Genomic DNA, 27,513 nt, shown 5'->3' on the forward strand with positions numbered 1-27,513 from the left:
CTAGCTGTGTGACCTTGGGCGAGTTAATTTCGAGGATCCCTCAGTCTGCTAAGTGAGGCCAGCATCTTGGGGACTGGCATAAAAGACGTTGAACACGCTTTGTAAACTGCAAAGCGCTATGGGGATTGAGGTACTGTTTTTAAAAGGCTGGTCGATCTGGCTGGAAACTGCGGAGGCAGGAAGGCTTTGGGAGTGGGCAGAGATGGGGAACCCGGCCAGAGGGACTAGGGCAAGCTGCCGCCTCTGCCCGTGGCTCCCACTTTTTCCCTTTTCTTGTTTTGGCTGTACTGGGGCCTAACCAGGGAAAGGCTGGCCCCATGGGGCCAGAAGAACCGGCAGGCTTGGGTCCGAGGGTGCCTGCAGTGAGGGCAGAAGGCAGGCAGGCTGCAGCAGTGGGGCCAAGCCCAGACAGTGAGAGTGGGTGCCAGGCGGGGCTGCCAAATCCCCTCAAGCCCCCGCAAAGGCCCCAGAGCTGGAGCTGGCTCTTCGGCGCCACCTGGTGACAGGAAGGGACCTGCGGCTGGAAGGTGACCCTGAGCCCCAAAAGAAGTGACACATCAACCGCTGGCCGCCTGTTGCAGCTGTTTTATTTCCAGCATATGCTCGACCTGCTGACCCTCCACAGTCCAGCTGGAGAGAGGTGGGAGGGAGGAAGGTCAGCCTGCACCTCCAAGCCGTCCTAACAGTTAAACCCACACTGGCAAGAGCAACCTTCTGTCTGGCAGGAGAAAGTGCTCAGAGGCCCCTGGAAGAGGCAGCCAAGGTCCCATGCCAGGCAGAACAGGCAGTGCAGCTGTGGCACACAGTCCTACCCAGGCTGACCTGGGCTCCTCTTCCCTACACAGCACTCCTCCAGCCACTGCCGGTCTGGGGTCTGGGGTCAGCGGCCCAGCAGACGCAGCATCTCCTGAGGATCCAGCAGCTTCTCCCTGGGCTTCCCAGCGCACCGGCCTCGGAACACCTCCTCAGCATCAAGCTTCTCCCAGTCCGAGAATGACACAGGCCAGACCCCTGTGGCAGAGGGAAGATGAGTCACTGCCCCCATCTCCTCTTCCACCCCCAGCCTAGGACACCCCCTCCCAAACAGCAGAAAGGCCCAGGGGGCTGCCCACCCCATGGCTCAGGAGCTCACACGGGGCCCAGACCTCGGCTGCTGAGCAGGGCCTCGATGGCCGTGTAACCAGGCTTGGGGTCAGATGACAGCAGCCCAGCCTTCAGGTCCTGCAGCAGCGTCTGGCCAGTGAGAAAGCCGTCAGTCATGGTAGTGGCAATGACACCTGTAGGCCCCCGCTTCACCCAGCCGCTGCAGTAGAGGCCTGGGAGTGGGTAACAAAGGGGTAAGGAGAGGGGAGGTGGCTGGACATTCCTGGCAAACCTGAACCCCGGTATATAAACATGCACATGCATCTCCACACTGCAAGTCCTCCCAGCAGTCCCCATCAGCTGAGCCCACTGTGGCTGCTGGCCCACTGCCCAGGATTCTCCACCAGCTTTTACCACTGTCCTCCCCTTACATCCCAGCCTCCCTGTAGACCAGGAGCTCCCTGAGGGTAGGACCTGGGTCTTGCCCACTTCACCATGCCCCTGGTAAACATTAACTGAATGAATTACTGAGTAGACAGGTATGTGGACATTTATTTAATCAGACCGGAAGCTCCCTGAGGACAAGAGCTACTATTCAATCTCCAATCCCAGCACCAAGTCAGGGCCTAGCCTAGAGAAAGCCTCAGTAAGCTGAATGACTTAAAAACCAAACAGAAGTGGGCATGTCAGCTAGACTGGGAACTCCCCTCCTAGCTAAGGCCAGGAGGATGGGAGTGGGTCCCAGGATAGGGCCTGGCTCAGAGCAGTTTCTCAGTGCATGTCACTGGAGGAGTGAATGAACGGCCCCAGGAGACAGCACCAGCTTCCCCATCCCCCCCACCATTTGCTTTCTAGCCTTCTGCCATTCTCTCACCTGGCACATCCACAACTCGGCCCTCTACATTGGGGATAACCCCAAGTTTGGGGTCAAAGGGCACAGTGGGGTCAATGAGGCGGCTCTTATACCCAACACTGCTCAGCACCAGCCCACAAGCAAGGTCCTCCGTGTCTCCAGTGGGCACAGCCTTGGCAGCCTCACCAAAACCCTGTTGGGAAGATGTAGGCAACATCAGGCTGCGGTGGGGGGACTTGCGAACGGGGCTGACTTTGCATAACTCGAGACTCACCTCCAGCCTGGTGACTGCCAGGCGGATGCCTGCTGCCCGCCGCCCGTCAGGTGACGGCAGCACCTGCTGGGGGCTTCGGAAAAAGCGGAGGCCCCAGGAGTGGGGGGCCAATGCCTGGTGGGCAGCCTCCTCCACCCCTGGCTTCTCCACAGCCGTTCGAAGCAGCAGTTCTGTCAGCCGCTTCCTTGGGCGGGGGAGGTCTGTGGGCAATGCAGAACGTCTCACGGCTGTCCCTGGCTTATAGCCCTATCCTCCGGCACCCACCCCCAAGCCCTCTCTGACCTAGACAGTCCCCTCCCTAGTGAGCCAGGGGGCCAGGCCAGGGCCCCTCACCCTTAATTCTGTCCTGGAGGCCCAAGAAATCCGCAGGATCCAAAATAGGCCGGGTTCCTGGTAACTGAATCATCTCCCGAAGCTCCTTGGGGATGGGGAGTGGGAGAGGAGGTCAGGCCCAGAGCACTGGCTACTCCTGAGCCCACCCAGAGCCCAGTCCAGGTGGGAGACACCACCACCCACCACAGAGGCACTGTATTTTCCTGTTTCACTCCAGGAGGCGGCCACTCCCAGAGGCTCTGTCTTGCCATACCTCCCCAGGGCAGATCATCTATTTGGGACCCTGGCCCCTCTCCCTCTGGCCCCAGCACCTTAATAGTGAAGGCTGCTTGCAAGGGTCCACGTCGGCCCACTATCCACACCGTCTTCACCTGACTCTGTCTCAGTGCCCTCAGGGCAGCCTCTGTGATGTCGGTTTTCTGGCACGAAAGGAGGGCCTTTAAGTCATCGGACACTGATGGTGGCGTGGGGGTGTATGCACACAGCCCTATTTGCTCAGGTCCCTACCTTCAGCAGTGAGAAGGTTGGCAGCCTGAAATTGCACCACTGCCCCAGCCCCACTGGTGGCCAGATGGAGCACTGCCACCAATTCTACAAATGGCTCCAACTAGTAGTAGCAAACCAGGCCCACGCTTTCATCCAACAAGTGTTTACTCAGTGTTTACCGTGCACCACGCACAATGCGAGGGGCATTGGGGGCTATCAGTGGTGAACAAAACAGACATGGTGCTGGCCCTCACAGAGCTTCTGATCTGGTGGAGAGAGAGAGATTCTTATCGAATATTTATCAATAAGTATAAAATTGCTGTGGTGACAAACATACTTTGAAACAGAAGCAGACAAGTCTATGAGATGAAAGTATTACAGGGAAATGGACCTATTTGGGGTGGTCCTGGAAGGCTTTCTGGAGGAAGGGAACTGAGACAGGAACTGAAAGATGAATACAGGTTGACTGGCAGAAGTTGAGCTGGGAATGTTTCAAGCAGGGGGAGTGGTGTGTGTACACGGAGTATGTTTTTTTTTTAAGGCCCGTGTAGCTGACATGCAAAAAGTGAAGGGGAAAATGGTATGAGATGAAGCTCACAGGCTTCCAAAAGCCTCTGCCTGACTCCATGGGGAAACAGAGGCACTGAGCTCAGTTTGGAGGAATGGGGCCTGACCTCTGAAGGCAAGAGTACCCTCTCCTCACTGTGACCCCATCTCCACCCCTCCGGCGCCTGACCTACCTACTTACCTCCAGATGCTCCGGGGGGGTCAGGAGGATCCGGGCCACGTCCAGAGCCACGTTCCCCTGCCCCAGAATCACGGCTGTGTCGCAGCTCAGGTCTGGAGCCAGCTGGAGGGGTGAGGTCTGAATAGGGTCCCTGGTCCTGGCTCTGGTCAGTCTCAGTCTCATGGCCCATCCCCACACTCAGAAAGCCCACCCCACCTGAGCCTCAACTCAAGGCCCTCCTCCCCGATCTGGCCCCACCTCTTCCCAGAGGTCTTCCATGATTGACCTCCCTATGATCAGCCTAACATCCCACATCTCATCCCACTGGGAGCCACTCAGTCCTGGATGGTGGCTCCCTCTTCCCCCAGCTGTGGTGTCCAAGGGCTGCCCCTGGCTGCAGCTGAGGGGTGGGAAGAAGAGGCAGCTGAAGTGCTCCCCAAACTCACCTCCTGGTTCTCAGGAAGCCCATTGTACCAGCCCACAAAGGCCCGGGCTGAGAACACACCGGGCAGCTCCTCACCAGGAATCTCCAGGGCCCGATGGTCCTCCGCCCCAAAGCTCTGAGGAAAGACCCGGAGCCCTCAGCACCAGCTAAGGAGCCAGGCAGCCCTTGCCAGGCTCCCAGTGTCCTCCTTCCGGCTCCTCCACAGCCTCCACGCTGGCCCGTGCCTGTGGTTTGGGCCCCACCCCTACTGCCCTCCACCCCCCAGCCCCCAACCTCCTGCTGCTGCCCAGCCCCCAGGCCCTGCCTCCCCGGCCCGGCCCCCTGCCTGCACTCACCAGCACCACAGCATGGTAGGCCTTCCGCAGCTCCAGCACGGTCACGTCCCTGCCCACCACCACGTTGCCATGGAAGGCACAACGGTCCGAGCGGGCTATCTGGGTAAAGGTGCTGATGACATTCTGCCAGGACCCAGAGCAGGAGAGGTTAGACGGTGGGGCAGCTCCAGTGTCTGCGCCTATACCACCCTCAGCCCGCGGTGTCCCTGGACAGAACCTAGGTTGCATCCACACGGACGGCCTGGGCTCATTCCATGTGGCCAGGGAGCCTCCCTTCCCACCTCACCTTGACCGAGTCTCCCCACCCAACTCTGTGCCCAGACACCCACCTTCACCTCGGGGTGGTCGGGCGCTACACCAAAGCGTACCAGGCCGAAGGGCACCAGCTGCTTCTCGTAGATGTCCACGTAGGCCTGGGTGTGGTGCTGGGGAGAAGTGGCAGCTGGTGGGGCCCCAGCAGAGGGAGAGGCCGGGCCCTCACATATCCTCCCCTTCCCGGACAGAGGAGGAGAGCCCAGGTCAGTGGGCTAAGGACACAAAGAGGCCTTGACCTCTGCAAGCAGAAAGAGGCCCCCGACTCCCCAGCTGCCTGCAAAGCCAGACAAGAGCAAGGCAGCAGAGCAGCACGGGCAGCCGGCTGACCTCGAGGGCTGCCTGCCCCCGAGACGCTGAGAACTCTGGCCAACTAAGGAAGGTGGTAGCTTCCCCCTCCCCCACCAAGTTGTATCTGGGGAGCTTCTTCATCTACTTGGGTCAAGTGTGACACGCAGCCCTGCCCTAAGATGCTTTGACACTTCTAGAATGCCCAGCCAGTTTGATCACCTGAGAACCACCGTCTGAAATTCATATCTGCCTTAGCTCTAGAGTCTAAGAGCATCCTGTCGGAAAGAGCACCAGCAGGACGGGAAGCTGGGACACAGCTGAAGCATGGGACAGAGGGACAGATGGACATGGCCCTGATCAGTCTCGGAAAACTCATCTCACTCATACACTGGTTCCACATTGCCTGCCCTCTGGCAGCTAGAGGGGCCATGCAGAAGGCACAGGGTTGGGGTTCAGTCACATGGCCCCACAAGCCCCAGGATCTGCCTGAGTGCAGGTCTCTTCCTCTGCAAACTAACACTGGTGACACCGCCACAGGGTTGCTGGGAAGCCTCCAGGTCAAAACGGTGAGAGACTCTGGGCCACAGGTAGGTTTGGGGTCAGGCAGTTGGGGCTCCAGTGGGTGACCCTGCCTCGCCGCCCACCCTAGGTCTGGCTGCCATACTCCCGAATCAGTGGAACCAAATAAGCTCCTACCCTCCAGTCACCCGAAGCCCTACAAAGGCTCACACTCGCCTCATCTTTGTCCAAACGCCTCTCCCTCTCTACGCACCACCTGCACCCAGTCCAGCCTGACCACCCCATCCGTGCCACCTCACTCTCCTCATCCATGCCAGCAGAATTCAGCATCATGCCAGCAGCATTAGCTGCAGGTGATGCCTGAACCACCCCCCTCAAGCCCCACTGATACACCCAGGAAGAGCTTCGGCTTCGGACTTGACACCACTATCTGGCTCTGTGCCATGAGGAATGCTTCTTTACCTCTCTGTACAACAGAGCAGCCTCCTGGTGTGATGCTCGAGACTGAATAAGCAAGGCCTGAAGCGCTTAGCTCAGCCTCGACCACTGTGCACATTCAATCCAAAACTCTCACGACCATCACTGTTGTTGAATGGCACCGCCTTACTCACATATTTTTCTGGCTGCCCACTGCCAAGGGACAAAGTTCAGACTGCTCAGCCTGGTGGTCAACCCCACACACAGCCCAACTTTTCATCTTTCTCTTCCACTCCTTCCTGCCATGAGGCCTCCCTCCGGGTCACTGCTCTCTGAGGCAGCCTCCACCTAATGCTAAATCCGGGGGGCATTCACGGGTACCTCATGTGGCTGACCTTGCCTTTAGGAAACCCTGTCCTCCTAGCTCTCCTGGGTCCCTCCCCTCACTCAGGCTGCTCTTTCTCAGACCCCCTTTCCTCTAGGTGTCATCCCCGCCTCCTTCCTGTAACAAAAACATTCTCTGAGCTTCTCGGATTCTGGGACCCCTCCTTTCCCCGGCACACATTCCCTGGGGCAGTTTCATCCTCCCCCCTGTGACCTCAAATTCCAGGGGACTTGCTGACAATGTTCCACTCTTCCTCTCCTGCCTAGACCTCCCCCAAGCCCCAAACCTGAGACCCCTGAACGACTCACTCGACACCTTAAAGCCATCCAGACTAAAGCCAACGACCCCTTCCCCCAGACCTCTCCTTCCTGCTTCTACCCTGTGACTCAGAGCCTGGGCCAGAACCTGGGGCTCCCCTCTGACTCCCCTCAGCCCTGTCCAATCAGTCTCCTTTCCTCGCCTCCTCCTCCCCATTGCCCCAAAGCAGCTCCTGCCTCCTGCTCTGCTGTCTGCCCTGCAGGCAGAGTTCCGCCCAAAGAAGGGGTGCTGTCAGCCCCTTGCTTAACCCTTCAGTGAAGCCAACCACCTGTAGCAAGGGGTGCCAGACTCCCCTGGGTTGTTTGTTTAAATCGTTGATTCCTGAGCCACAGCCCCACCTAGGTCTGAGCTAGGCCCAGAAATGTGCGTGTTAAGAAGTACCACAGGGACTTGTCAGGAGGGCGGCCAGGCGGACAGCATCAAGAGAAACTGCCTGACTCCAAGCCTGGCTGGTGGCTAGCAAGACCCCAGGATCTGCGCCCACCTATCTCCTCAACCTTCAGCTATCGCCTCTACACCCTCAGTGTGCACTCCTACCTTCCTCAACTCACCTGTCCCCAGAGGGGCCCTCTCTTCTTCTTCCGGGCCTTTGTCCACACAGTTCTCTGGGCCTGGGGCTCTCTTGCCTTCCACTCACCCCCTGCCCACCTGGCAGCAACTTCTGTCCTTCAGAAAGCAATATGAGCATCTCCTCCTCCAGGCTGGGACAGGCACTGTTCTCAGACACCACACCCTCTACCCCAGTTCTGTGCTTACACCATCACAGCTTAGAATACCACGTACACCCCCATCCCCTCCACTCCACAACCCCCACGTTCCAGGTCCTTGAGCATAGGGACGTCGTTCTACTCATGCCCATGTTCCCAGTGCCCAGCCCATGCCTGGAATATACTGGTGTCCAGTAAATGATTATTGAGTGAATGGCCTAGATAATGTAAAGAGCAGCTCTGCCATCAGACCACCTGCGCTCAGAGCCCAGCACCTCTCCTGTCCAGGAGGAGCCTTGGGCAGCCTCACTCAGGCTCAGTGTCCTCACTTGTGAAGTGAGAGTCATGACGCCTGCTTCAGAGGTTATCGTGAGGATGACACATTGTACAGACAGTGCCTGACTCAGCTAAGTGCCGCTGCCCCAAATGTGCCATGCAGGTTCTTGCTGCGGGAGCACAGCCAGTAGCTTGGAGCCCTCAGGGGACCAGGACCAGCATGTAACTGGCCTCTGTGTCCACTCCCCAGCACCTCACAAAGGACGCCCATGCTGAGTGCAGGCCAGAGCCTTTGCTCATAGTGGGGACACTGAGAATCCTGCCTGGAAATTTCCCGACCCATTCACCCTGCTCCCCAAATTTCAGGCTCACTAACACAATGCCCCTTACACAAAGCCCTCCAGGACCTCCCTGGGCCCCTATAATATCTCTGGTCTCTGTCTCAGAGCCCAGGGTGTGCTAACATGTGGCAGTCTGTCCAGGGACTCCACATGTGGGAGGCCCTCTCCAAGCCATGGCCTTCTCCAGGAAACACTTTCTGACTGACCACCTAATTCAGCTCATCCTCGTCACATTGTTGTAATTAGCTCTTTCACCTGTGTTGCTTGGCAGGCATGCTTAGGTCACTTTTCAGCAGGGTGACAAACTTACCTCAGTTTCGCCAACACCCTCCCCGTTTTAACATGCACATACTGGAACGGCTGGTCACCCTACCTTTTAAACACTGGCATATGTGTGTGTATAATTAATATATTAATCCTTTCTACTCCAAGTCCTCCAAACCAAGGCCGCTGTCTCATGTCTTAGCCAAGGTCTCCCTTCCCCCTAATCCATGGTTCTCCCTCCCACCAAGGTCTGCTGAAGTCTCCAGGGTAACCAGCAGCCTTGGGGCCCTGCCTGAAGGCCAATATGTAAGGCCTGAAACCCTGGCCTTTGGGTGGGGGGATGGGAGGTGGAGAGCAGGCTGAAAGAACAGCCTGGCATAGCTCCACCAGAGCTGCAGCTACTGGTGAGGAGGGCATGGCGAGGAGGCTAAAGTTATAGAAAACCCTGAGAAGAGACAGGAGCCTTGAGGTGAAAACTCTGGGGGACAGTAGAGACAGAGGAGAAAGAAGGGGAGATGACGGGCAGGACAACGTCATCCTGCAGGTATACGTAAGCTCCCTGAAGGGCTTGCGGACCATCTGCCACTGCCCACTGCCCATGAGGCAAACATTCTTCTCTCGAAGAGCGGGGAGCCCCAGACGCAGGTGGCAAAGCATGAAAGAAGAGTCCAGTCTAGATGGGCTGGGAGCCCCTTCTCCATTAGAGATCCAGAGCGCTTTTAAAACCTAAAGAGGCGGGACTTCCCCTCAGGACTGGAGCACCAGATGAATCATGGAAGAGGGAACCAGATGACATTGCTTACCTTTAGCAAGTGTTGGGCTGTGTAGAAGCCCGCTGGGCCACTGCCCACCACACAGATCTGGGGGCTCAGCTGCTGTGTGGAGAACTGCTGGCAGAAGCCTGGGAGAGGGGGGAGAGGGAAGGTCAGATCAACACTCCCCCTCCAATCCCAAACCAATGTCGTTGTAGGGTAGAAGACGGAATTTCACCCTCATCCTCCCCTCCTTTTCTGTTTCCTCAAAGCTTTGGCATTTGCAGGGTCTCTTACTTCATCTGAACTCCCAGAGGCTGTCTTCATCCTGAGCCCCACATCTCACCCGTGAACTTAACCACGCCGCTGAAGACGGCCTGCTCAATAACCCCTGCCAACCTCCGTATCACCCCCCATTCACCCCTTCTCACACCTGTGGATATCACGGCTTCCCCTTCTCACCTTTGTTGATCCCTGGCTCACCTAGGGGCCTCACATCTCACTCCACAGGCCCCATCTGCCCTGGTACACAACCCCCAGCTCGTCCGCAGGAGTGGACCCCCGCAGTCTCGCCCCTGGTCCCCTCTCTCGCCCCTCTGCAGCCCTGCCCCGGCTCCGCACTTAGCGTTCGCGGGCCTCCCAGCGCTCTCACCCAGCCCTAGAGGTGCCCTACTCCTACTCCTACTGCCGGCGGAAAGCGGCCGGGTCCCAGGGCACGCCGACCAGTGCCACCAGCGCCAGCAGCGCAGAGCCATGGCCGGGAAGAGCAACCAGCCATCCGATCTCATCCCGGCTCGGGCCCCGCCTCCCACTCTCCGGGGAACCCACAGTAGCGGCCCCAACCCCTCCCTCGAAAGAATCCCGCCCCCAAAAGAGAAGCCCGCCCTCGGACCCACCCCCTACAACTGAGTCAGCTCCAGGACTTCCGGACCGTACGCGATACTCCCTCCAATTATCTGGAGGGTAGAGTTGGAGGAGAGCAAATCCTCACCGCTGTTTCAATCCTCTGATGGAGGGAGCCAATTAGAAAGGAGGTTACTTTACTTAGCCTCTTTCTCCTGGCTCTCGTCGGTCTCTGATGACGAAAGTGCCTTTCTCCTTTGAAAGCCAACTTGCAAGCCCGGGTTTCGTCTCAGCCACTCAGGGGCCACGTTCCAAGCGAGCCTCCCCGCCCATTGGGCAATAACCATGGAGTCCGGAAGTGTGGGAAAAAGGGAGTCTCACCGGGACCTTTAACTCCCCATTCATATACTCGGGGCATGTTACAGGGGTGGACCGGCAAGATGCTGTCTACATAGCGCCAGGGAGGATTTTAAACCTTAGAAATCCTGTCCCGCTTCACCCTCCTCCCCTTTACGTAGATGAGGAGACGGAAAGAGAGGCTTCTCTCGTACTACGGACCGAGCCCTATCTCCCACCCTGTCCAACGGGGCTGAAACTAGGGTGAGGCGAATGAGGCACTGGCCTCGGGTGCAGAATTAAAGGGGCGCCAAAAGCTCAGTAATCAAGGTAAATATTTTAATGTAGGGTTTTTAAAAAATCAAAATTAACCCATGGTGAGTAAAAAATATTTTTATAAATGACAGGAAACATGGTCAATAAGCTTAATGGCAGCTTCAGCTTCCTTTTCTGCCAAAGACCCTCTCGTCAAACACTTTCTAACAGAAGTCTTCTCTGACCCATCCTCTCCCAAACTGAATTAGGACCCCTTCTTGTCTCCACAGCACTCGGCTTTAGTTCATCATAACTTACAATGGCTTATCATTTCTAATTATCTTTTTTATTGAAGTATAACAAAACAGAAAACGACACAAATCATAAGTTTACAATTTGATACGTTATACCATGTAGCCACTACCCAGATCAAGAAACAGAACATGTGCCCCTCCTAGTCGCTTCCTTCCCTCCCACTGAGAAGTAAACACTGCTCTGATTTCTTATAAGTATTGTGTTTTGTGCTTGTCCCACTAGACCAGGACTAGGCTAACCATGGTTTGCAAGCCAAATCCTGCCCACCACCTGTTTTTGTACTGCTCACAGCTAATAGTTTTTACATTCCTAAATGGTTTAAAAAACATTTTTTTAAGAATAATATACTGTGACATGTGAAAATTACATAAAGTTCAAAAACATTTTATTGGAACACTGTCCACGTTCATTTCTTTACATATCACATACAGCTGTTTTTACACTTTGACGGCACAAAGTGCTGTAAGTAGTTCTGGCCAAGACCATATATATTACCCACAAAGCCCGAAATATTTACTCTGGCTCTTTACAGAAAAAGTTTGTCAACCCCTGCACCAGACTGTAAGTTCCATGAGCCTGGGGTCCAATCTCATTTACTCTTACGTCCTCAGAGCTTTGCACAGTGCCTGGCCCACAAAGGATGTTCATAAAGAATTTGTCTTAATGATCAAGTCATTTATTAACCTTTCATGCAGCGGGAAAAGAAGATTCAGGCTCAGACACCCAGAAAGGCCTATAGGGTTCTCCACCCAGAAGGAATATGTCTGGTGGTTAAGAGCATGGATTGTGGAGTTGGACATACAGGTTTGAATCCTGCCACTTACTAGCTATATGACATTGAGAAATTAAATTTCTCCAAACTTATCTTCACCATATGAGGGAACAAACAGTACAAACTTGTCAAAATTAAAATTAGATGGCGTACGTACAAAATTTGCCATTAAGTTCTAAATAAAATGTTAGCTATCATCATCATCACCAATAATATAACCTCCCAGATGCCTCTGCATATTAGACCTTAGGTCTCTGCAGAGCCTCAGGAGGGCTTCATTCACTCCTATCTCCTCGCCATTTCAAGTCCCATGCCTCCCCAGCCCACATCCTCAGATGAACAGAAAATTGAGCCTCAAAGCAATCAAGTGACTTGTTCCCCGGTCCTGTTGTATAACCTCGTCTGGTACTAGGGCCTCTGGCTGCTGCCCATTCTCCACTCAGGCCCATATCAATAACAATGAGTCATTGGTTATGTATTAAGATGGTTTTAATCATTAGCCAGGACTATGCAGTGGGGCCTTTTCTGACATTGCATTTTTCATGTGGAGAATTAGCAGTTTGATTAATCACAGCCCCAGATCTTAAGGCCATTTCTGAGCTGCTAATGCATTTCAAAATAGCAGCAATAACATATAGCAAAACAGCAGTCTGGGGAGGCTGCCAAGTCTGCCTTGTTCCAAGAGGGACTTGGATCCAAAACTCTCAGCCTCCCAGCAAGAAACAGACGGCACATTCAAAGGGGCCGACTGAGGAGAGTTTAACGAAGGAACTCTGTGCAGAGGTGTGAGCAGGATTATGGGAATGGTGAAGCACCCCTGGGCTAGCAGCAGCTGGAAGCCACCACCACCCCAGACCCTGAAGGAACAAAAAGGGGGAGCTGTTTTGGAAGCAATGAGAGCTTGTGCTGTAGGAGAGGGCACTGCACTGGAGCTGGGCTCATTGGCAGAGGAAAGCAGGATGGCGAAGAGTGGGGCATGGATGTGGAGGGGCAAATGGCAGCTCTCCCACAGAGGCACACCACGGATGGGTCCTCCAACAGGAGCAGGCTCAGAGGATGCTTTCACCTGTCATCTAACCCCTCTGCCTATCCTGATAGCTGGCCTTTAGCCTCCTTACCATCAGGGTCAGCATGCCCTCCACCCTGTCCAGGGACTTCACTGAAAAAAACAAAGCAGTTATGCACTCAGAACATGGCTTGCATACTCTCAACCGGGGGCATTTTGCCCCCTGGGGGGTATTTGACAATGTCTGGAGACATTTTTGATTGTCACAACTTGATCTCCTAGCATCTAGTGGGTAGAGGCCAGGGATGTAACTAATCATCCTACTGTGACCAGGACAGGCCCCAGTGACAAAGAATGACCCGGCCACAATGTCAGTGGGGCTGAGGCAAGAAATCCTGTTACAAACAGACTGCCTGGCCTCCTTCTCTTTCCCTCGCTCTGCCCCTAGCTGGGCCCTTCCTTGCTTGCTCTCATCCAGCGCCTCCCAGCCCTCTCCCTAGCCTGCCCACTGTGGCTGACTCTCAGTGTGTCCCCCAGCACCCTGGCTCCCTCCTCTGGCCGGCATCGTTAGTTCCCCTATATTCCCGCCTGTCCCAGGCTGCAGATTCCTTCACAGCCAAGCCCAGTCCTTGACTGCAAGCTCTCATGTCTGCGCTCCACCTCCTTCCTCTCCCTTCTAAGGCCATTTGTCCCACAGACCTGGTTCCCATCACCTCCCTGCAGCCGCAGCTATGCTTCCAGTAAGTTTTCTCTCTTTCAATTGGTAATTATTCTAGGTCTACCCCTTCTAAACATCATAGAACAAAGCAGACTTTTTCTAGAGCTAGCCAAGGTCATGCTCAAAGCTGTTTATATTCTTTTTCCCCTTATTTCCCTGGAGTGCTTTCCCCACAGAACATACATACTTTGTCTCTCTCTGATACTGTGGGTCTTGGCTGCTGCTGAGCCAGTGTCTTGAACAGGTTTCTATGGCTGAGAAACTAGGAAGGTCTGCAGTAGTGAGCTTTCCCTGTGGTCCCTGGGGAGAGGCATCCTTAGGGGACAGAGCCTCAAAGGGCACAGGAAGATGCAGTGGCCAACCAAGTGGGGCTCTCCTGGCACCAGGAAGGCTCTAGCTAAGGGTCTGGCCCTTCTCTCTCCTAACCTGCCCCCTGCACAAGGCCTCTCCTTATCCCATCACCCTCCCTTAGCCCTACCAAGGTTCAGACAGAGCAGGGGAGAAATCTGACTATTTGTCCTGAGAGGAAGTTGACCAAGGTCCAGAGTCACCAGCATGCCCAGTCACCTTTATTCCTTTCCTTCACACATCCTTCAAAACCCAGAGAAACAAACAGGGGAGGTCACCCGGAGCTCTGTGCCTCGCTGCCCACCCAGGGCCTCCATGCTCCGGCAACCAAGCACACCCACGGGGGAAGGGCCCCAGACATAGCCAACAGAAGCAAGAAAGCCAGGGTTGGGCCGGGGAGGGGGCACAGGGTGACAGTGCCAGCCCACCCCTCATTGCAGCCCCACCAACTCAGTGATGGGAGGGGTCTGCACCATGAACTCCTCGTAGCGACTGAGAAACAGGCGGAAGCGAGCCAGGTAGGAGTCCTCGTTGTATGGCAGCTGCTTCTCTTGGAGGAACTGAGACACCACGGGCTTCACCTGTCAGAAGATAGGCGGGAGGAGGCGCGGCTGAACCAGGCCTGGGGGCAGGCCCATCCCTAGGGCCTCTCCTCCACCCAGCCCCAGCTCCGGCCTGCCTTGTTCCTGGTCCTCGGGAGGAGCTGAGGAGCCAGGAGACTTCCTGCCTCTCCCTTCTGGGAGTGTGTGGGAAGTGGAGGCTTCTCCCAGCCTCCTGTCCCAGGCCCCCAGCAGCATGACAGCCTTCCTTGGCTCCCTTTTACCAAGCACCTGCTATGTGCCCCACATTTCAGATCCATTTCTCCGTTTCCTCCTCAAAGCCTGTCCGTGGAAGCACTGCCTACTCCCTTTTTACAGATGAGGAAGCTGAGGCTCAGGAACATTCAGTTAACTTGGCCAGAGTCGCAGTGCTAGTAAGAAACCCAGATGTGTCTGGTCAGAAAGCCATACTGCTGCTTGTACGGTGAGCTGCCCTCCCCGGGTACCCCTGACCAGGCCAGATGGGGACCTGGGGTTCAGGTGAACCTGAAGGTTACTCCGGCTCTGCCCCCAGATAGGTCCTTCATCCCAGCCCCTCCAGTGCTCCCTGCAGCTACCTTCAGGCACATGTTGTCCGAGAGCCTGGGGAAGAGGTGGTGCTCCACGTGACAGCTGATGATGGAGTGGCCGAACGCCCAGTCCAGCACAGGCAGCCGCGGCAGGTTGAGCACACCAAGGCTCATCATGTGAATCCGTCGGGGCTTCTTGTCCCGGGAGAACATGGGCAGCCCAATGTGCTGTGACGGACACGTGGGTCACACTCCGGGGCTGGGCCGGGCACCCTGGGCCTCCCCACCCTGCCCCAGGCCTGCTCACCTAGCCACTCAGGGATTAGCAGGTTCTTCTGCTTCCTTACTCCCACTCTGGAGGGACCTGGCAGAGGTGTGAGGAGGATGGAAGTCTCCTGTGTGTGCCCTGAGCTCAGCCTCACCCATCTCTGGGTCTCTCCCCACATAAGTACAAGGAGGGGTGTGGTGTGGGCACCCCCCAGCACCCACCATACTCATGAGCCTGTGACTGCCCACCACTTACATTCATGTCACTATGCCACTGCCTCGTCCTGGAGAGACACTTTTCTGCTCTCTGTTCACCAAAATCCTGCCCATCATTCAAGATCAAGTTTGCACATCCTCATGTATTTTTTCATTCAACAAGTATGGATCAATGCCTCCTCTCCAGGTGCTGTCCTAGGTCTAGGGATGTGGCAGTGAACCAGGTCTTCCCTTCTAGCAGGACAGGCAGATGGGACACACCTATGGGATTTAAGTCATTACTGGCAGCGTGGTAAGTGCTGGGAGAGTGACGTGCAGGATGCTCTAACCTGGAGCCTTCACCGGTCCAGAGAACAGGGAGGCATCCCTGTGGAAATGGCCCTGGAACTGGGTGCTGAGCCCCTGGCCTCCCACAAAGACCTCCTGTCTCTAGCTCCTCCATCTGCCTGCCTCGTGCCATGTGGCCTGCCCTGGGGCCTCTTGATGGTCCTTGTTTCAAAGCAAGTGTTCTGAGAGCAGAAGCTGGGGTCCTAGGTCACGTGTGTCTCCTCAGGGCTTAATCAAGTGCCCGATGCATAGAAGGTTCATAAATTTTCGATCCCAATGACAGTGAGTGAGAAAGAGAAGCAAATTCCTTACCTGAGACCAAAACTCTCTGTGATGACCCACGGAGGGAAAAGAATGGGGGCAGTTGGGGAGGTAGGGGGAGGCTTCCTCCAATGGCTTCTCTCTCCCCAGAACCTTGAGTCAGGCCCCTGGAGGATGTTCCCCACATGTCCCAGCACCCAGGGTCAGAAGGCCTCACCTGGAAGATGTTGACGTGGAGGTAGGGGTGGGCCAGCAGGGATCTGGTGATGAGCATGCAGACCAGGGCCGAGCCAGGGCTCTGGAAGCCAGACATGTTCAGAAGAAGCCAGTAGTGAGTATAAAGGCCCAGGGCAATCAGGGCCAGTGTCCGCAGAGCCGTCCTGAGCTCCACCTCTCTTAGCCGCTCTGAGAGCAAGAGCAAGAAATAGAGGGGGTGAGCAAGGTTCAGCCAACATAAGCCAGCTCGCTGGCGGCTCAGTGGTGCTAACTAGTATGATCTAGGTGATCAGTGTATCCACACACAGCCCTGAGAAGTAGGTCCACCCGTTTTGTGGATGAGGAAAAGGAGCGTTTAGCAGCTTGACCAAAGCCACTCTGGTAGTAAGTGGGGCTTTGCTCTTTCCCCCATATGATACTGAGAGACCATGGGTTTAGGCAAAGTAGGATGAGGGCCTCCGGAAAAAAGGCAAAGCAAGAGCATTACAGTCAGAACAATGTAACAATGTGCAAAGAAGTCCCTGTGGAAACTCCGTGTTAAGCATTACCCAAAGTCAGAGTCACATGGATTCTCTCAGGTAAAGATACCAGGCTGGGAATATGGACATTCTTCAGTGAAATCAGTTAAAGCTCAAAAGGCCAGGAGCAACTTGGCCTGGAATGTTTGTGTGTTCCCAGCTAGAGAAAAGTATCTCAGCATAACCTGTGACTTCATTATGTCAATTAGATCATGACACTGTAAAATTTACCTTAGCCTGCTACAAGGCCCAGCTTATTTTTAACTGTATTTTGTGCTGTTTTTCCTTCTCTGATCCTAAACAAGTAATCTGCAGACTGGGCAAAAGATCAATTTGGTAAGCAATCCCAACTGTAAACAGCCCAAGAAGTCAAGAAGTAAGATTCTTAACACACAGGCAATAACCCAGCCCACCTCGGGGGCAGGGCAGGCGGCCTTAACTGAGAAGCTCCCAGAGGGAAGTTGCTATCCTGAGAAGGAATCAGAGCAGCAAATTTCTTCTGTTACTCATCAAAAATGAGCATTCTGGGAGCACCCAACACGTCTGCACCCCTAGCCCTTTACCCCCATTCCTAAAAGTCCTCAACTGTGCATAAAATCCCTAGACAATACATTAGCATGGGCTCTCTTGCCCCTTCCTGGTGTGAGCCAGGAGTTTTGTCCTTGCACTTTATCTCTAAGTAAAAGCCTCTCCCTTGCTCTCCTACCTTGAGTATTTGCGAAGTTCATTCTTCGACTCCATGAACAAGAACCCCAGTATCAACACCACTCCCATGACATTTAAAAATTATAATGTGCAACATAGTGTGGGACATTTATAACGGGTTTTCACATCTATGACCTCATTATGTTCTCGCACCCCTTGAGGAGCCAGGTAAGAACCTGAAGCTCAGAGAGGTTTAAGTTACCTGCCTGTAGTCACCAGCCAGTAAAGGGCAGAGTCAGACTTGGTCCCAGGTCCGAGGCTCTTTCCACCCTGCCTGGCTGTACCAGAAAATTTCTGTATGATCTTAACTCAGGGCTCTCAGTTTCCTCCACAAGCAGCCTCCAGGAAATCAGGAGGGGGAGTACAGGGGCATCCTTGCAGGGCAAAGGAAAGGTCTTTGCAGGGCCCAGCCCATGTATACTCACCAACAGCCACCAGAGGGGTTATGATGGGGATTGAGAGAGGAGCAAGGAACATGTAGACATAGCGGTTGAGGCAAGGCAGCCTCCACGTGCTCGAGTCCCCCAGGCCCAGCACGTTGGTGTAGCCATGGTGCATCTTGACATGTCCGTACTTGGCATACTCCGCGGTGAAGGCTGTGCACACCTGGAGGAGGGAACCAGAAATGTCAGGCAGTAGAGCAAAGCAGGACCTTCAGGAGTCTCCTGAACACCCCTCCCTCCCCAGACCCTGTTTGTCCAGGGCCTTCCTGCCTGACACCCCCAGTGAATCAGCCTGGACTACCAACTCTCAGGAGTCCAGGCCCACAGAGAAGCAGCCAGCCAGAAGAACCACCTCTGGAGGCGGGAGGTCAGCCCCCACAGTTGCCACCCTGCCACTGACCACCCAGGCAAGCCCGAGAGCAGTCAGAGGATGGGACAGACTGCAGGGCAAGCTCCTGGCAGTGGTTGCAATTACTCTGTGTGTCTTTCTCTTGGAAACATTCGTACGTTCACAACACAACTTTGCAGGTGAGCCTACAGCAGCAAGGGGAGGGGTGCAGGAGGTCTGGGTGGTGACAGGAGGCCATCTCCTGAACTGTCCACAATGGTGGCACTGAGGATGCGGGTGCCCCAGTGGGGACCGAGAGCCAACCACTCCCTGGGGGTGTCTCCTCTCCAGCATGCACTCTCGGGGGATCCTCCGAGCTGGTTACAAGCAGCAGCAGCTCTTTGACTCCAAGAAGAGCAGTCATTCTGAATGCAAAAGAGGTGCTAAGGTGTTTCTTATGCAGATACATGCAAATGAACATGCAGATGTCAGCCTCCTGCAATGGTTTATTGGGCCAGAAGGTTTTGCTGATTTTACTGAAGGTGCTGAGTGCTTGTTCCCAGGAGAATGTGAAGTTTCCCAGTGCCAATCACCGGGAGCCTCAGAAAGACAGCAGAATTTTTATTCACTCTCAGCGTCATGCACTTTAGGTATGTGATGTATTCATCTTCCAAGCCTGGGGCAGGGGGCGGTGGTGTTATTATTCACAGTTGACAGAAGCAGAAACTGAGTGAGAGGCGGCATGACCACCCCCAGGTCACTTGGCTACCTAGGCGGCAGAGGTGGGATTTGAACCCAGATAAGCCATAAGTAAGACCCTTGAGAGGACTCGTGCTGTCCAGGCAGCAGAGGCAAAGCCAGGAGAAGCCAGATAGCCAATGACATTGTCTTCACACACTGTCTGCAGAGACTTTCTCCCTTGGAACCAAATGAAGCCGAAATGTTGTCTAAAGCTCTGCCTATGGACACTGAGCAGCATAGCTAGCGATGTCACAGCTGTGTCACACCAGACAAGGGAAGATGTGTCAAACAGGACTGGACGGGCCCTCTGGAGGCAGAGCACGGGAAGGTAAATGCATTTCTGTGAAGTCCATGAAAACAGCAGAGAACAGCAAGGACACTTCGCTCTCTGATGATGTAACCCACCGAGGGACAGAACCTGGCGGAGGCTGCAGAGAGTGGGCAGGTAATGTGTCATTAAAGTGACATCTCTTCCAGGCTGCTGGTCTCCTGAGGACACCCCTGCCTGAGCACATACCCACTGGGGCGATGCAGTTGGCTCCTGTTAGAGGCAGAAACCTTTGGCAGCGGGCACAAGGGGGCCACAGATGCGTCTGTTGAATGCCCCGTGGGGCCGGCCTGCCCCTGCCCGAGGACCACAAGCTGTGTTGTGGACCTCATGGTTCTGTCCCAGGTAACTAGAGAAGCCACCGTTTGTAACTGCTCCCTCCATGCTCTTCTGCTCCAATGGCCAATCCTATCCTCATTGCTTCTGTCAAGAAATGTCAGTCGATGCAGCTTAGTCACAAAAATGACTTTCCTTCTGCCATAAGCTTTCCATCTCCTTGCAGACCAGCAGCTATCCGTGCTTGGAGTGGTGAGACCAGACACGGCCTGGAGCCTAAGTCAGACTGAGCCTGTAAGAACCTGACCCTCAGGGGCTTGGTGGGAGTCCTCAGTCAGGTTCTCAGCCACGTGCCCAGACCCAAGGATGCGGGGGAGACGATCTACCCTTGTGGTGTGTCACATGTGATTCATGAGTCAGCAGCACACAAGTACAGTCTGTGTACGACTCACTTTGTTATAGGAATAAGAACAGATTTGAAGCTATTTGTGTAACACTGGAATTCTCACTTCCATCTAGCTATTCTTTCTGGAGCGGGAAAGAAAGGGATGGAGTCGGGCTGGAAGGGGGAGACGCCACACAGGTCGCAGCGTGTCATCTGTGTGCACATCCATCAACCAAAGTGCAGGGGGAAATGGCCACATGCTGTGGGGATAGTTGGAAAATGACTGTCCCGCTGTAAATGATTATTTAAAGGTCTCATCAAAGAAGATTCCATATCCAGACCCAGGGAGAGTTCTAGAAGTCTCAAGGTCGCTGTTGCTTCCTGATGTCACCACCCTCTGTGTCCCGCAGGAAGACTTAAGAGCCCCCCACAATCTCTTAGAGGCATTCAGGCTCTGCAAGTGGCCAGTGTGTGAATGGGGCAATGCCAGTACAATGCCCCACCTTGACATCTTCTCTCAGCTTAACATCGGGGTCCCCAAATCTCATTTGTTCATTTAGTCTTTCATGAATATGTTCATATAAGCATCCTCAGACCTCTGCTGGTGGCCAAAGGTGTTGTGGAAAACCTGGACTGGATCTCTGACGGAAGAACCAAGTGGCACTCAGAGGTCTTGGAGGGCAGAGGTTTATTTTACACTGGCAGGCTCAGAGGCGAGTGATCCCCAAAGGTCTGAGCCCCAAGTACAGCAGGGCCATGTCTTTCATACATTCACTACAAAGCTAGGGGGGAGTCAGCACCCAGGAACTGTTGCAGTGGCAGCTATTAGGTCACTATAGGTATATTTAGGATGCTAGTTATATTTTAATCCATTTCTGTAAAGGTCACCCAGATACCGTATTATAAACTAATGGGCTTCTATGACTATGATTAACATCTGTTCCATACCACTGAGTCCTGGGGGGGGGGGAAATACATTGTTACATTGTTTCAATCCCAAGCACCCAAGCACCTTGTGATTCCTCTACATTCCTGAAGCCTTAACAGAAACCCTGTTTCCTTGGCTTCCTTGGCTTCCAACACACCTGCCCAGAGGGGAGGGATTTGAGAACTTTCTGAGTATCTCCTCATCAAAGGTAGTTAATAACAAACGTGGCAGTATTCTAAAATAATTTATTTTTTGATTAGGTAATATGTTTACATAATTCAGAATTCCAAAAGTACACAGTGAGGGTCTTTTTCCTTCTACCCCCACCCTCACCCCACACCCAGCAGCCCCATTACCCTCCTGAGGCTTAAGGGAGATCCTTGAAGATTTTTCATTTATTTATTTTTTTAAACAACCGATACTTTGCAGGATTAAAAACCATCATTATAAAATGACGCAATCAAAGTTGGCTTTTAAATAGGTCACTCCACTAGATCAGGGCAGGGCAGGCCAAGGCAGGTGATAGGCTGGAGGAGGTGAGGACAGGAAGGGCAGGCATGGGGCGGAGCTGGGGAAGGGTGAGGGGCGGGAGGAGAAGCAGGGATCAAGAGCCGCGGCCAGGCTTCCCGCTCCACAGATGGGCACAGGAGCAGAGAGCAGCAGGCGTGGACGGGTGAGAAAGAGGGGCTGTGGGCCATCCTCAGGCAGTGTCCTTCAGGCAGGATGGGGTCCTGGCCCTCCCTCCAGGCCTCTCTCACTGATGCCCAAGGGCTGAGTAGCTCCTTCATGCTGGCTTCAGGGTGGTGGGGGTCTCTGGGGCTCCACGGGCCTGGGTAATAGGTTTGTCAGATAAAGTAGAGGATGCCCAGATAAATTCGAATTTCAAATAAACAACCATTTTTTGTAGAAGTATATCCCAAATAGTGCATGTATTTACTGTTTATCTAAAGTTCAAACTTAACTGGGCTTCCTGTGTTTTTATTTGCTACGCCTGGCAGCCCTACCCAGTGAGAGTACAAGTTCCTGAGTGTGAGTCCTCAGGTACCCGGCAGGCCCCATGCGGATCTGGTCGTATCTTAGCACCTTGGCTAAGAGAGGGGCAGCAGTGAGGGCCAAAGCCAGAGGGGCCCCTGAGCGCCTCCCCCTGATGGGAGTGGGTGGCACGTGGTCAGGGCCCAGCCCGAGTGGCTCTGATGGCGTCTCTCCTCTTTTAGGCCTTGTCACTAGTAACCTCCCAGTTCTTCTGCTGGGCACATGGGCTTTCTTGCCCCCATTGCTCCAGGGCTCCAGGGAGACCCTAGGAAGGCCAGATTTCTGTGGGTCCCACATGCACCGTGCTGTTTCCCATATCCATGCCTCTGTACATCTGCTCCGTCTACAACCAACTTCCTGCTTCGGGGTCTGGCCAACCACGTCCCAGCAGCTCTGCTCAGGACACTCTCCTCAGGCCTTCTCAGCCTTGGCACTATTGGCATCTGGGGCTGGGTGAGCCCTGCGGTATGGGCTGTCCTGTGCATTACAGGGTGTCTAGCAGCTCCCTGGCCCCTCCCCACCAGATGCCGGTAATACACGCACACACCAGTCATAACAGCTGAAAATGTCTGCAGACATCGCCGGTGTTCCCTGTTACGCTCTCTCCTCACAGTGCTCACAGCCTTCACACCACCTGGTTGATGCCCTCGTCACATTCTGCCTGCGCTGGTCCCCAGCTGCACCACATACCAGCTGAGCAGCCTTGGGCAAGTGATTTCACCTTCCAGACCAGTAGTTCCTCATCCACAAAGTGAGGGTAATAATAGCTTCAACCTCAAAGGGAGGCATGACTATTAAATGAGATAATTCATGCCAAGTAAGCACCCGATAAGTGTCAGTGGGTATAATCAGAATTTTTATTATTTTGATGTCATGCATGTGTGTCTGTTTCCCCACTTGTCTCTGACCCCTTGGGGAACTGGGAGCAGGCCTTATTCCCACTGTGTTCCCAGCACCCAGCAGAGCTTGTTGGGGAGCAGAAGCTCGGCAGTGTTGAGTGCACTGCACAGCCATCGCCCAGCCAGAGGCCTGACCGATGCTACCTCCGTCCCCAAAGCTCCCCATCAAACCGGGCCTCCCTCAAGTCTCCTTTCCACTCTGGGCAGCCCCTGCCAGGCGGGCAGCCACCTCCCTTTTCTGTCCAAGCCCCTCCCTCAAGGCTACACTCATCACACTGAGTGGCTGCCTCCCACAGACAACTGCCGGCCCTACTCCAGGTCCTCTGCCATAGGCAAGCCCCCCGGGGTCTCCACCAGAAACCAGGCTTTACAGACCCTCAGGAGTGGGATTTGCCTGGAGACCACCTTCCTGAAGCCCTCAGGCTTATCCTTGAGGACGCCACTGCAAAGCTAGGGACAGTGGGACGGGGCCCTGCTTGAAAGGACATTTTATGAATCAGCCATGCTTGAAAGTACATTTTATGAATCTACACATGTGATCAAATGGCACAGAACCACACAGAGTTAAACCAACGTTGATTTCTTGGTTTTGCTATGAACACTTATATAAATATACCTACTGGGAGGAACTGGATGAAGATTACACAGCACCTCTCTCTCCTGTTTTTGCAACATCTTGTGAATCTATAATTATTTCAAAAATAAGTTGTTTTTTTGTTTTTTGTTTTTTTTTACAAAAGTATATTTTGTACTGCAGGTCTGAGTTTGCCCTATAAATAAAATTTTAAGACAAAAAAAATTTAAGAATCATAGTTGAGCATACTCAGAGTAACACTCCTCAGGGTTCAGATGGGGACAAATAGAAAGTCAGGGAGATGGCCAGAAGATAATGGCCACACGGAACTCATGAGAAGACAATGTTGGAGAACTGTAACGTGCCTGGGGGTTCTCAGCTGTTCCACCACCAGCCAGGACAAAGGAAGGTGACGGCATTCCCCTGGGTGACAGACAGCCCTCCCCCACAGCAGAACCAGCCTGTGCTCTCCTTGGCCCAGCTGTAACTCCGCCCCTGTGGTACCACCCCTGTGGCACAAAGCCACTTTAGAAAAAGGACTTGATATTGAGACACAGTAAAGAGCTCAGAGACTGGCACCGCCTGTTCCCTGCCACTCAGGGTGGCATCCTCCTTGTGAGTAATATGCAGGAGAGACCCTGAAGTCTTCTGACTTCAGGAGTTAATCCTTCCCAAGCTTCCCTACGTAAAAAATGGTGGCCCTGCCCACCCCACCTTCCTGTAGCCCTTCCCTAGCAGTCCCCACAACACACCCCTCGTCCTACAAGGAGGGGCAGATGCTCCTGCTGGGGAAGGTCAGGGTCATGAGTGGGCTGGGAGAGGGTCAGAGGTATGCAAGGAGGAGGAATGGAACTTTCTCAAGTAGACCCAAAATACCTCTTCAGAGGAAAGTTCATTCCCATGTGGGGAGGTATATATATGACTTAGGATACTTTAGCAAAGAAACAACAACCTGCAGTATTGTTACCCCTTCATCCTGCCCACCCATCCCGCTAGACCCAATGGGTCAGAGAGGGTGAGGTCCTCATCTTCCATTGCCAGCTCGAGCCAGCAGACCCTGAGAAAAACCTGGCAAAAGCTAGGTGCCTCAGGAAAGCCACTGATACCTGAGGTTGCAGACTTGGGGACTGGGTTATCCTAAAGTGATGGTGTCCCCTGAGGGTCAAGGTTTAGGAAGAACACAGGCACCCAGCAGGAGAAGCGGTAAAGAGACAAGATAGCAGGACGTGGCAGAAATGGAGAGTCAGGGGTCCAGGAGGGTCCTGGGCAGTGCAAGCTTGTCCTTAGTTGTGAAAGGTGGAGAACGGCTGTAATCCAGGACCGCAGCAGGCAGCCCCCTCCACAAACACACACACCCCACCCATGCACAGACACATCTGTCCAGCTCTGCCTAACTACACCAACCTTTTAGTCAAAACTAGACGCTAACATACAACAGCAGCTGCCTGCCCTTTCCTTGTGACTGGCTGCATGTTCCCTTCAGAGAAAAAAAGCAAAGCTAACACTTGGTGAGCATCAAAGAGTCAGGCCCAGGCCCGAATCAAGATCTATGCTGTGCCATTTAATCCTTCATGAGGCAGGTAACATTACATTAGCTCTGACATTCAGATACTGAGTTGAGTAACTTACCCACAGTCAGGCAGCCAGTGGGGCGGGGATTCCAACCAGGAGGTGGCTCTGCTGGCTATGCTATGTGCTGACACTGTCCCCCGACAAGACCAGCACCGTCCTCAAGGACCCCATTCGACCCATCAGGGGGGAGACCAAGCCATCCATCGCCACGCTGGGAACTGGACCCTCCCCAGAGGGCAGCCATAGCCACACCCTGTGGGGTGGAAAAACGGGGGCACTCCCACATCAGTTAGCTAAGGGCCCCAGTGACAAACCACCTGTGGCCCGGGCTGTGGCAAGGCGCCAGCTGGTGTCACAGCACAGAGGCCAGAGCCAAGCCTCCCCCACCACATGGGGCTTCACCGGCCTCTAGACTCTAACCCTCCACCAGCTGGCTTTTCTCTGGACTTTGTCCCTGTATCACCTGCAGGGTCTTTGTCAATAAATATTGATGGGACATCTGCCAAGAGCCCAACTCTGCGCCAGAATCCAAAGAGACAAAGAGACAAAGATGAAGCCACTGCCCCCGGGGCTCACGGGGACCAGACAGTGTGCTGCCTGGGTCCCTCGGGGCAGGTCATGTGCCGTGGTTCCCGTGGAACTCTCCAGCTGGGGAACCTGGAAGGGCTTCTCGGTGGGGGTCCCAAAGATTGTAGCCAGGACAGTCACCTACCAGCCACAGGTGTCCTGGTAGGAGGAAGAAACTGTCACCACTTGACACAGGGCTGCAGAGAGGCAAGTGGGAGCCCCCAGGAAAACAGGGGCACCCAGGCCAAGCCCTCTGCCATATGTAGACACTTGTACTTCCTCATGCCCTTTTCTACCCACTGGTGCTAACCACCCCATTAAGGGCTTGGGGATGCACACCATGCGCGCGCGCGCACACCCACACACCCACACACACACACACACACACACACACACGCACTGTAGTGCATGCTGCGTTCATGGAGCCCCAGCCGCAGTTGCTGTCCAGATGGGCACTCACTGCCTGCTCACACAGAGAAATAAGCTTGCCCACAGGCTACCAGCAGCTGCCCCCACCCCCTTCCAGGCTCACCTCCACAAAGAAAAGTTCCCAGATCTTGCTCCATCGTCTAGACTCGGTGAGGGCCCCATGCGTGGCTAAATGGCTGCCCTTGACAGTGAGTGTGTAGTGGCACACCCCCAGGATGGCGATGCCCAGAGCAAAGGTCAGGACATTCTCGGATCGCAGGCACAGGAACCCTGGGTGGGGGAGCGAGAGTGGGATGGGGGTGGGGCGTCCTCTAGCCCTTGGGGATCTGGGCCCAAAGGACCCAGCCCCCACCCCTGGGAATTCAGTCCTGGGGCTACCAGGGCATTAGTATGGCAGGTCCCATCATGGGCTCAGGAAGAGTTGGCTTTCTCTACAGGATTTGAGACAAAACAGAGCCCCATTTCCTTGCCAAGGAGACTCCAGGAGTCTTGATTCTGCACCCGGCCTGAGCAGCCATGGGGACCCGGCAGCGGGGGGTCCGGACCAGCAGAGGTCCAGGGGAAACCCACACCCTCCCTCCTCGCCGCCCTCACTCTGCCCCTGGCATCCCCCCTGGAACATCTCCCCCTCCCCCAGGCCATCCCTCCCTTCCTCCTCTCCTGACTCCTCTCAACTTTGCCCACCACCGCCCTTCCTGACATCAGGCCTGCCTCTCCTTCCATCCTCTGGGGACACAGAGCAGGACACCCCAGCCAGACCTTCGGGTTCAGGGCGTGTCCCTCCTTCTTGGGATCCAGGGCGCGCACAGCCTCCCCTATCGCCCAGCCCTCTCCGTCACCCCGTCCCCCAATTCCAGCTCGGGCCCCTGTCGCCCTGTCCCCATGCCTCTCACCTGCGGGCAAGGCGAGAAGGCTGAGCGCAAGGATGGCGCAGTCCACGCCGTGGCGCTCCCACCACGAGCTCTTCCTCACCACGTCCTGGACCAGCGCCTCCAGCTCGCCCAGCAGCGCCTCGGCCCCGCCGCTTTCGGGGGGCTCGCCCCGCGTGGTCTCCATGGGCTCCGCGCCCGGCGAGGCGTCCGCAGCGGACTCGGAGGACGGGGCGAGTGTCTGCGGCGCCGGGCGACGCGGAGCGCGAGCGGGGGCGGGCCGGGGCGGAGCCACGCGCCGGCTGGGGACACCGGCCCTGGGTGTCACGGTGCACGCCGGGCACCCGAGCGCCTCCTGCAGCGTGCGGCGGCGGCCCAGCCCGGGGACACCCTCTGCGCTGTGGACCGGAACCGCCGCAGGAACAGCGGGAGGAGCTCGGGGGCGGCGGGGCCCCCTGGAGCGAGAACCAGGCGTGCGGGACCGGGAGGGGGCGAGGGGGCCGAGCGGGGCGCGGAGTCCCCAGCGGAGACCCGGCCTTCTCTGACCGCCTGACCTCAGTCCCTCGCGTTCTACTGGCCCCGCACTGGGCTCAGGTTTCTCGTAGCTTGGGTGTTTTAATCAGTGGCATTTGGCACATAAGCACCCACGACACGGGCATTTGTTCCTTGTCCGTCTCCACCGACAGACTGGACGCTGGGTGCCGCAGGGCCTCACTTCTCTTGCTGCATTTGCTCAACTGTAGCTCCAGGGCCTAGAAACCGTACTTGGCACCTACACATTTTTAAATACATGGGGCAGAACGTTCAAGGACT

The 27,513-nt window shown here is 55.0% G+C and overlaps 2 protein-coding genes across 4 annotated transcripts; both read right to left on the minus strand.

The window, feature by feature from the left end:
* Positions 1-568: 568 nt before the first annotated feature.
* On the minus strand, positions 569-9,955 carry FDXR (ferredoxin reductase). Of its 3 annotated transcripts, none has more exons than XM_036899981.2 (12): positions 9,771-9,955; positions 9,170-9,267; positions 4,866-4,961; positions 4,537-4,659; positions 4,203-4,316; positions 3,778-3,879; positions 2,906-2,962; positions 2,544-2,628; positions 2,211-2,410; positions 1,958-2,129; positions 1,146-1,316; positions 569-1,011 (listed from the first exon to the last, which is right to left on the minus strand). In XM_036899981.2, the coding sequence occupies exons 1-12, from the start codon at positions 9,904-9,906 to the stop codon at positions 881-883; spliced, it is 1,485 nt and encodes a 494-aa protein (XP_036755876.2). In that variant the 5' UTR covers positions 9,907-9,955; the 3' UTR covers positions 569-880. The 3 variants fall into 3 exon arrangements, with proteins under 3 accessions (XP_036755876.2, XP_036755877.2, XP_036755875.2); XM_036899982.2 differs by having other exon boundaries at positions 1,133-1,316; positions 2,855-2,962; XM_036899980.2 differs by having other exon boundaries at positions 2,855-2,962; positions 9,771-9,954.
* Positions 9,956-13,903: 3,948 nt separating this feature from the next.
* FADS6 (fatty acid desaturase 6) lies at positions 13,904-26,985 on the minus strand. Its single transcript, XM_036899983.2, has 6 exons — positions 26,725-26,985; positions 25,935-26,101; positions 17,755-17,935; positions 16,108-16,295; positions 14,868-15,047; positions 13,904-14,292 (listed from the first exon to the last, which is right to left on the minus strand). The coding sequence occupies exons 1-6, from the start codon at positions 26,885-26,887 to the stop codon at positions 14,143-14,145; spliced, it is 1,029 nt and encodes a 342-aa protein (XP_036755878.2). The 5' UTR covers positions 26,888-26,985; the 3' UTR covers positions 13,904-14,142.
* Between the last annotated feature and the right edge of the window lie 528 nt (positions 26,986-27,513).

The sequence above is a fragment of the Manis pentadactyla genome, chromosome 4, assembly GCF_030020395.1.
Source record: "Manis pentadactyla isolate mManPen7 chromosome 4, mManPen7.hap1, whole genome shotgun sequence".
Lineage (NCBI taxonomy): Eukaryota > Metazoa > Chordata > Mammalia > Pholidota > Manidae > Manis > Manis pentadactyla.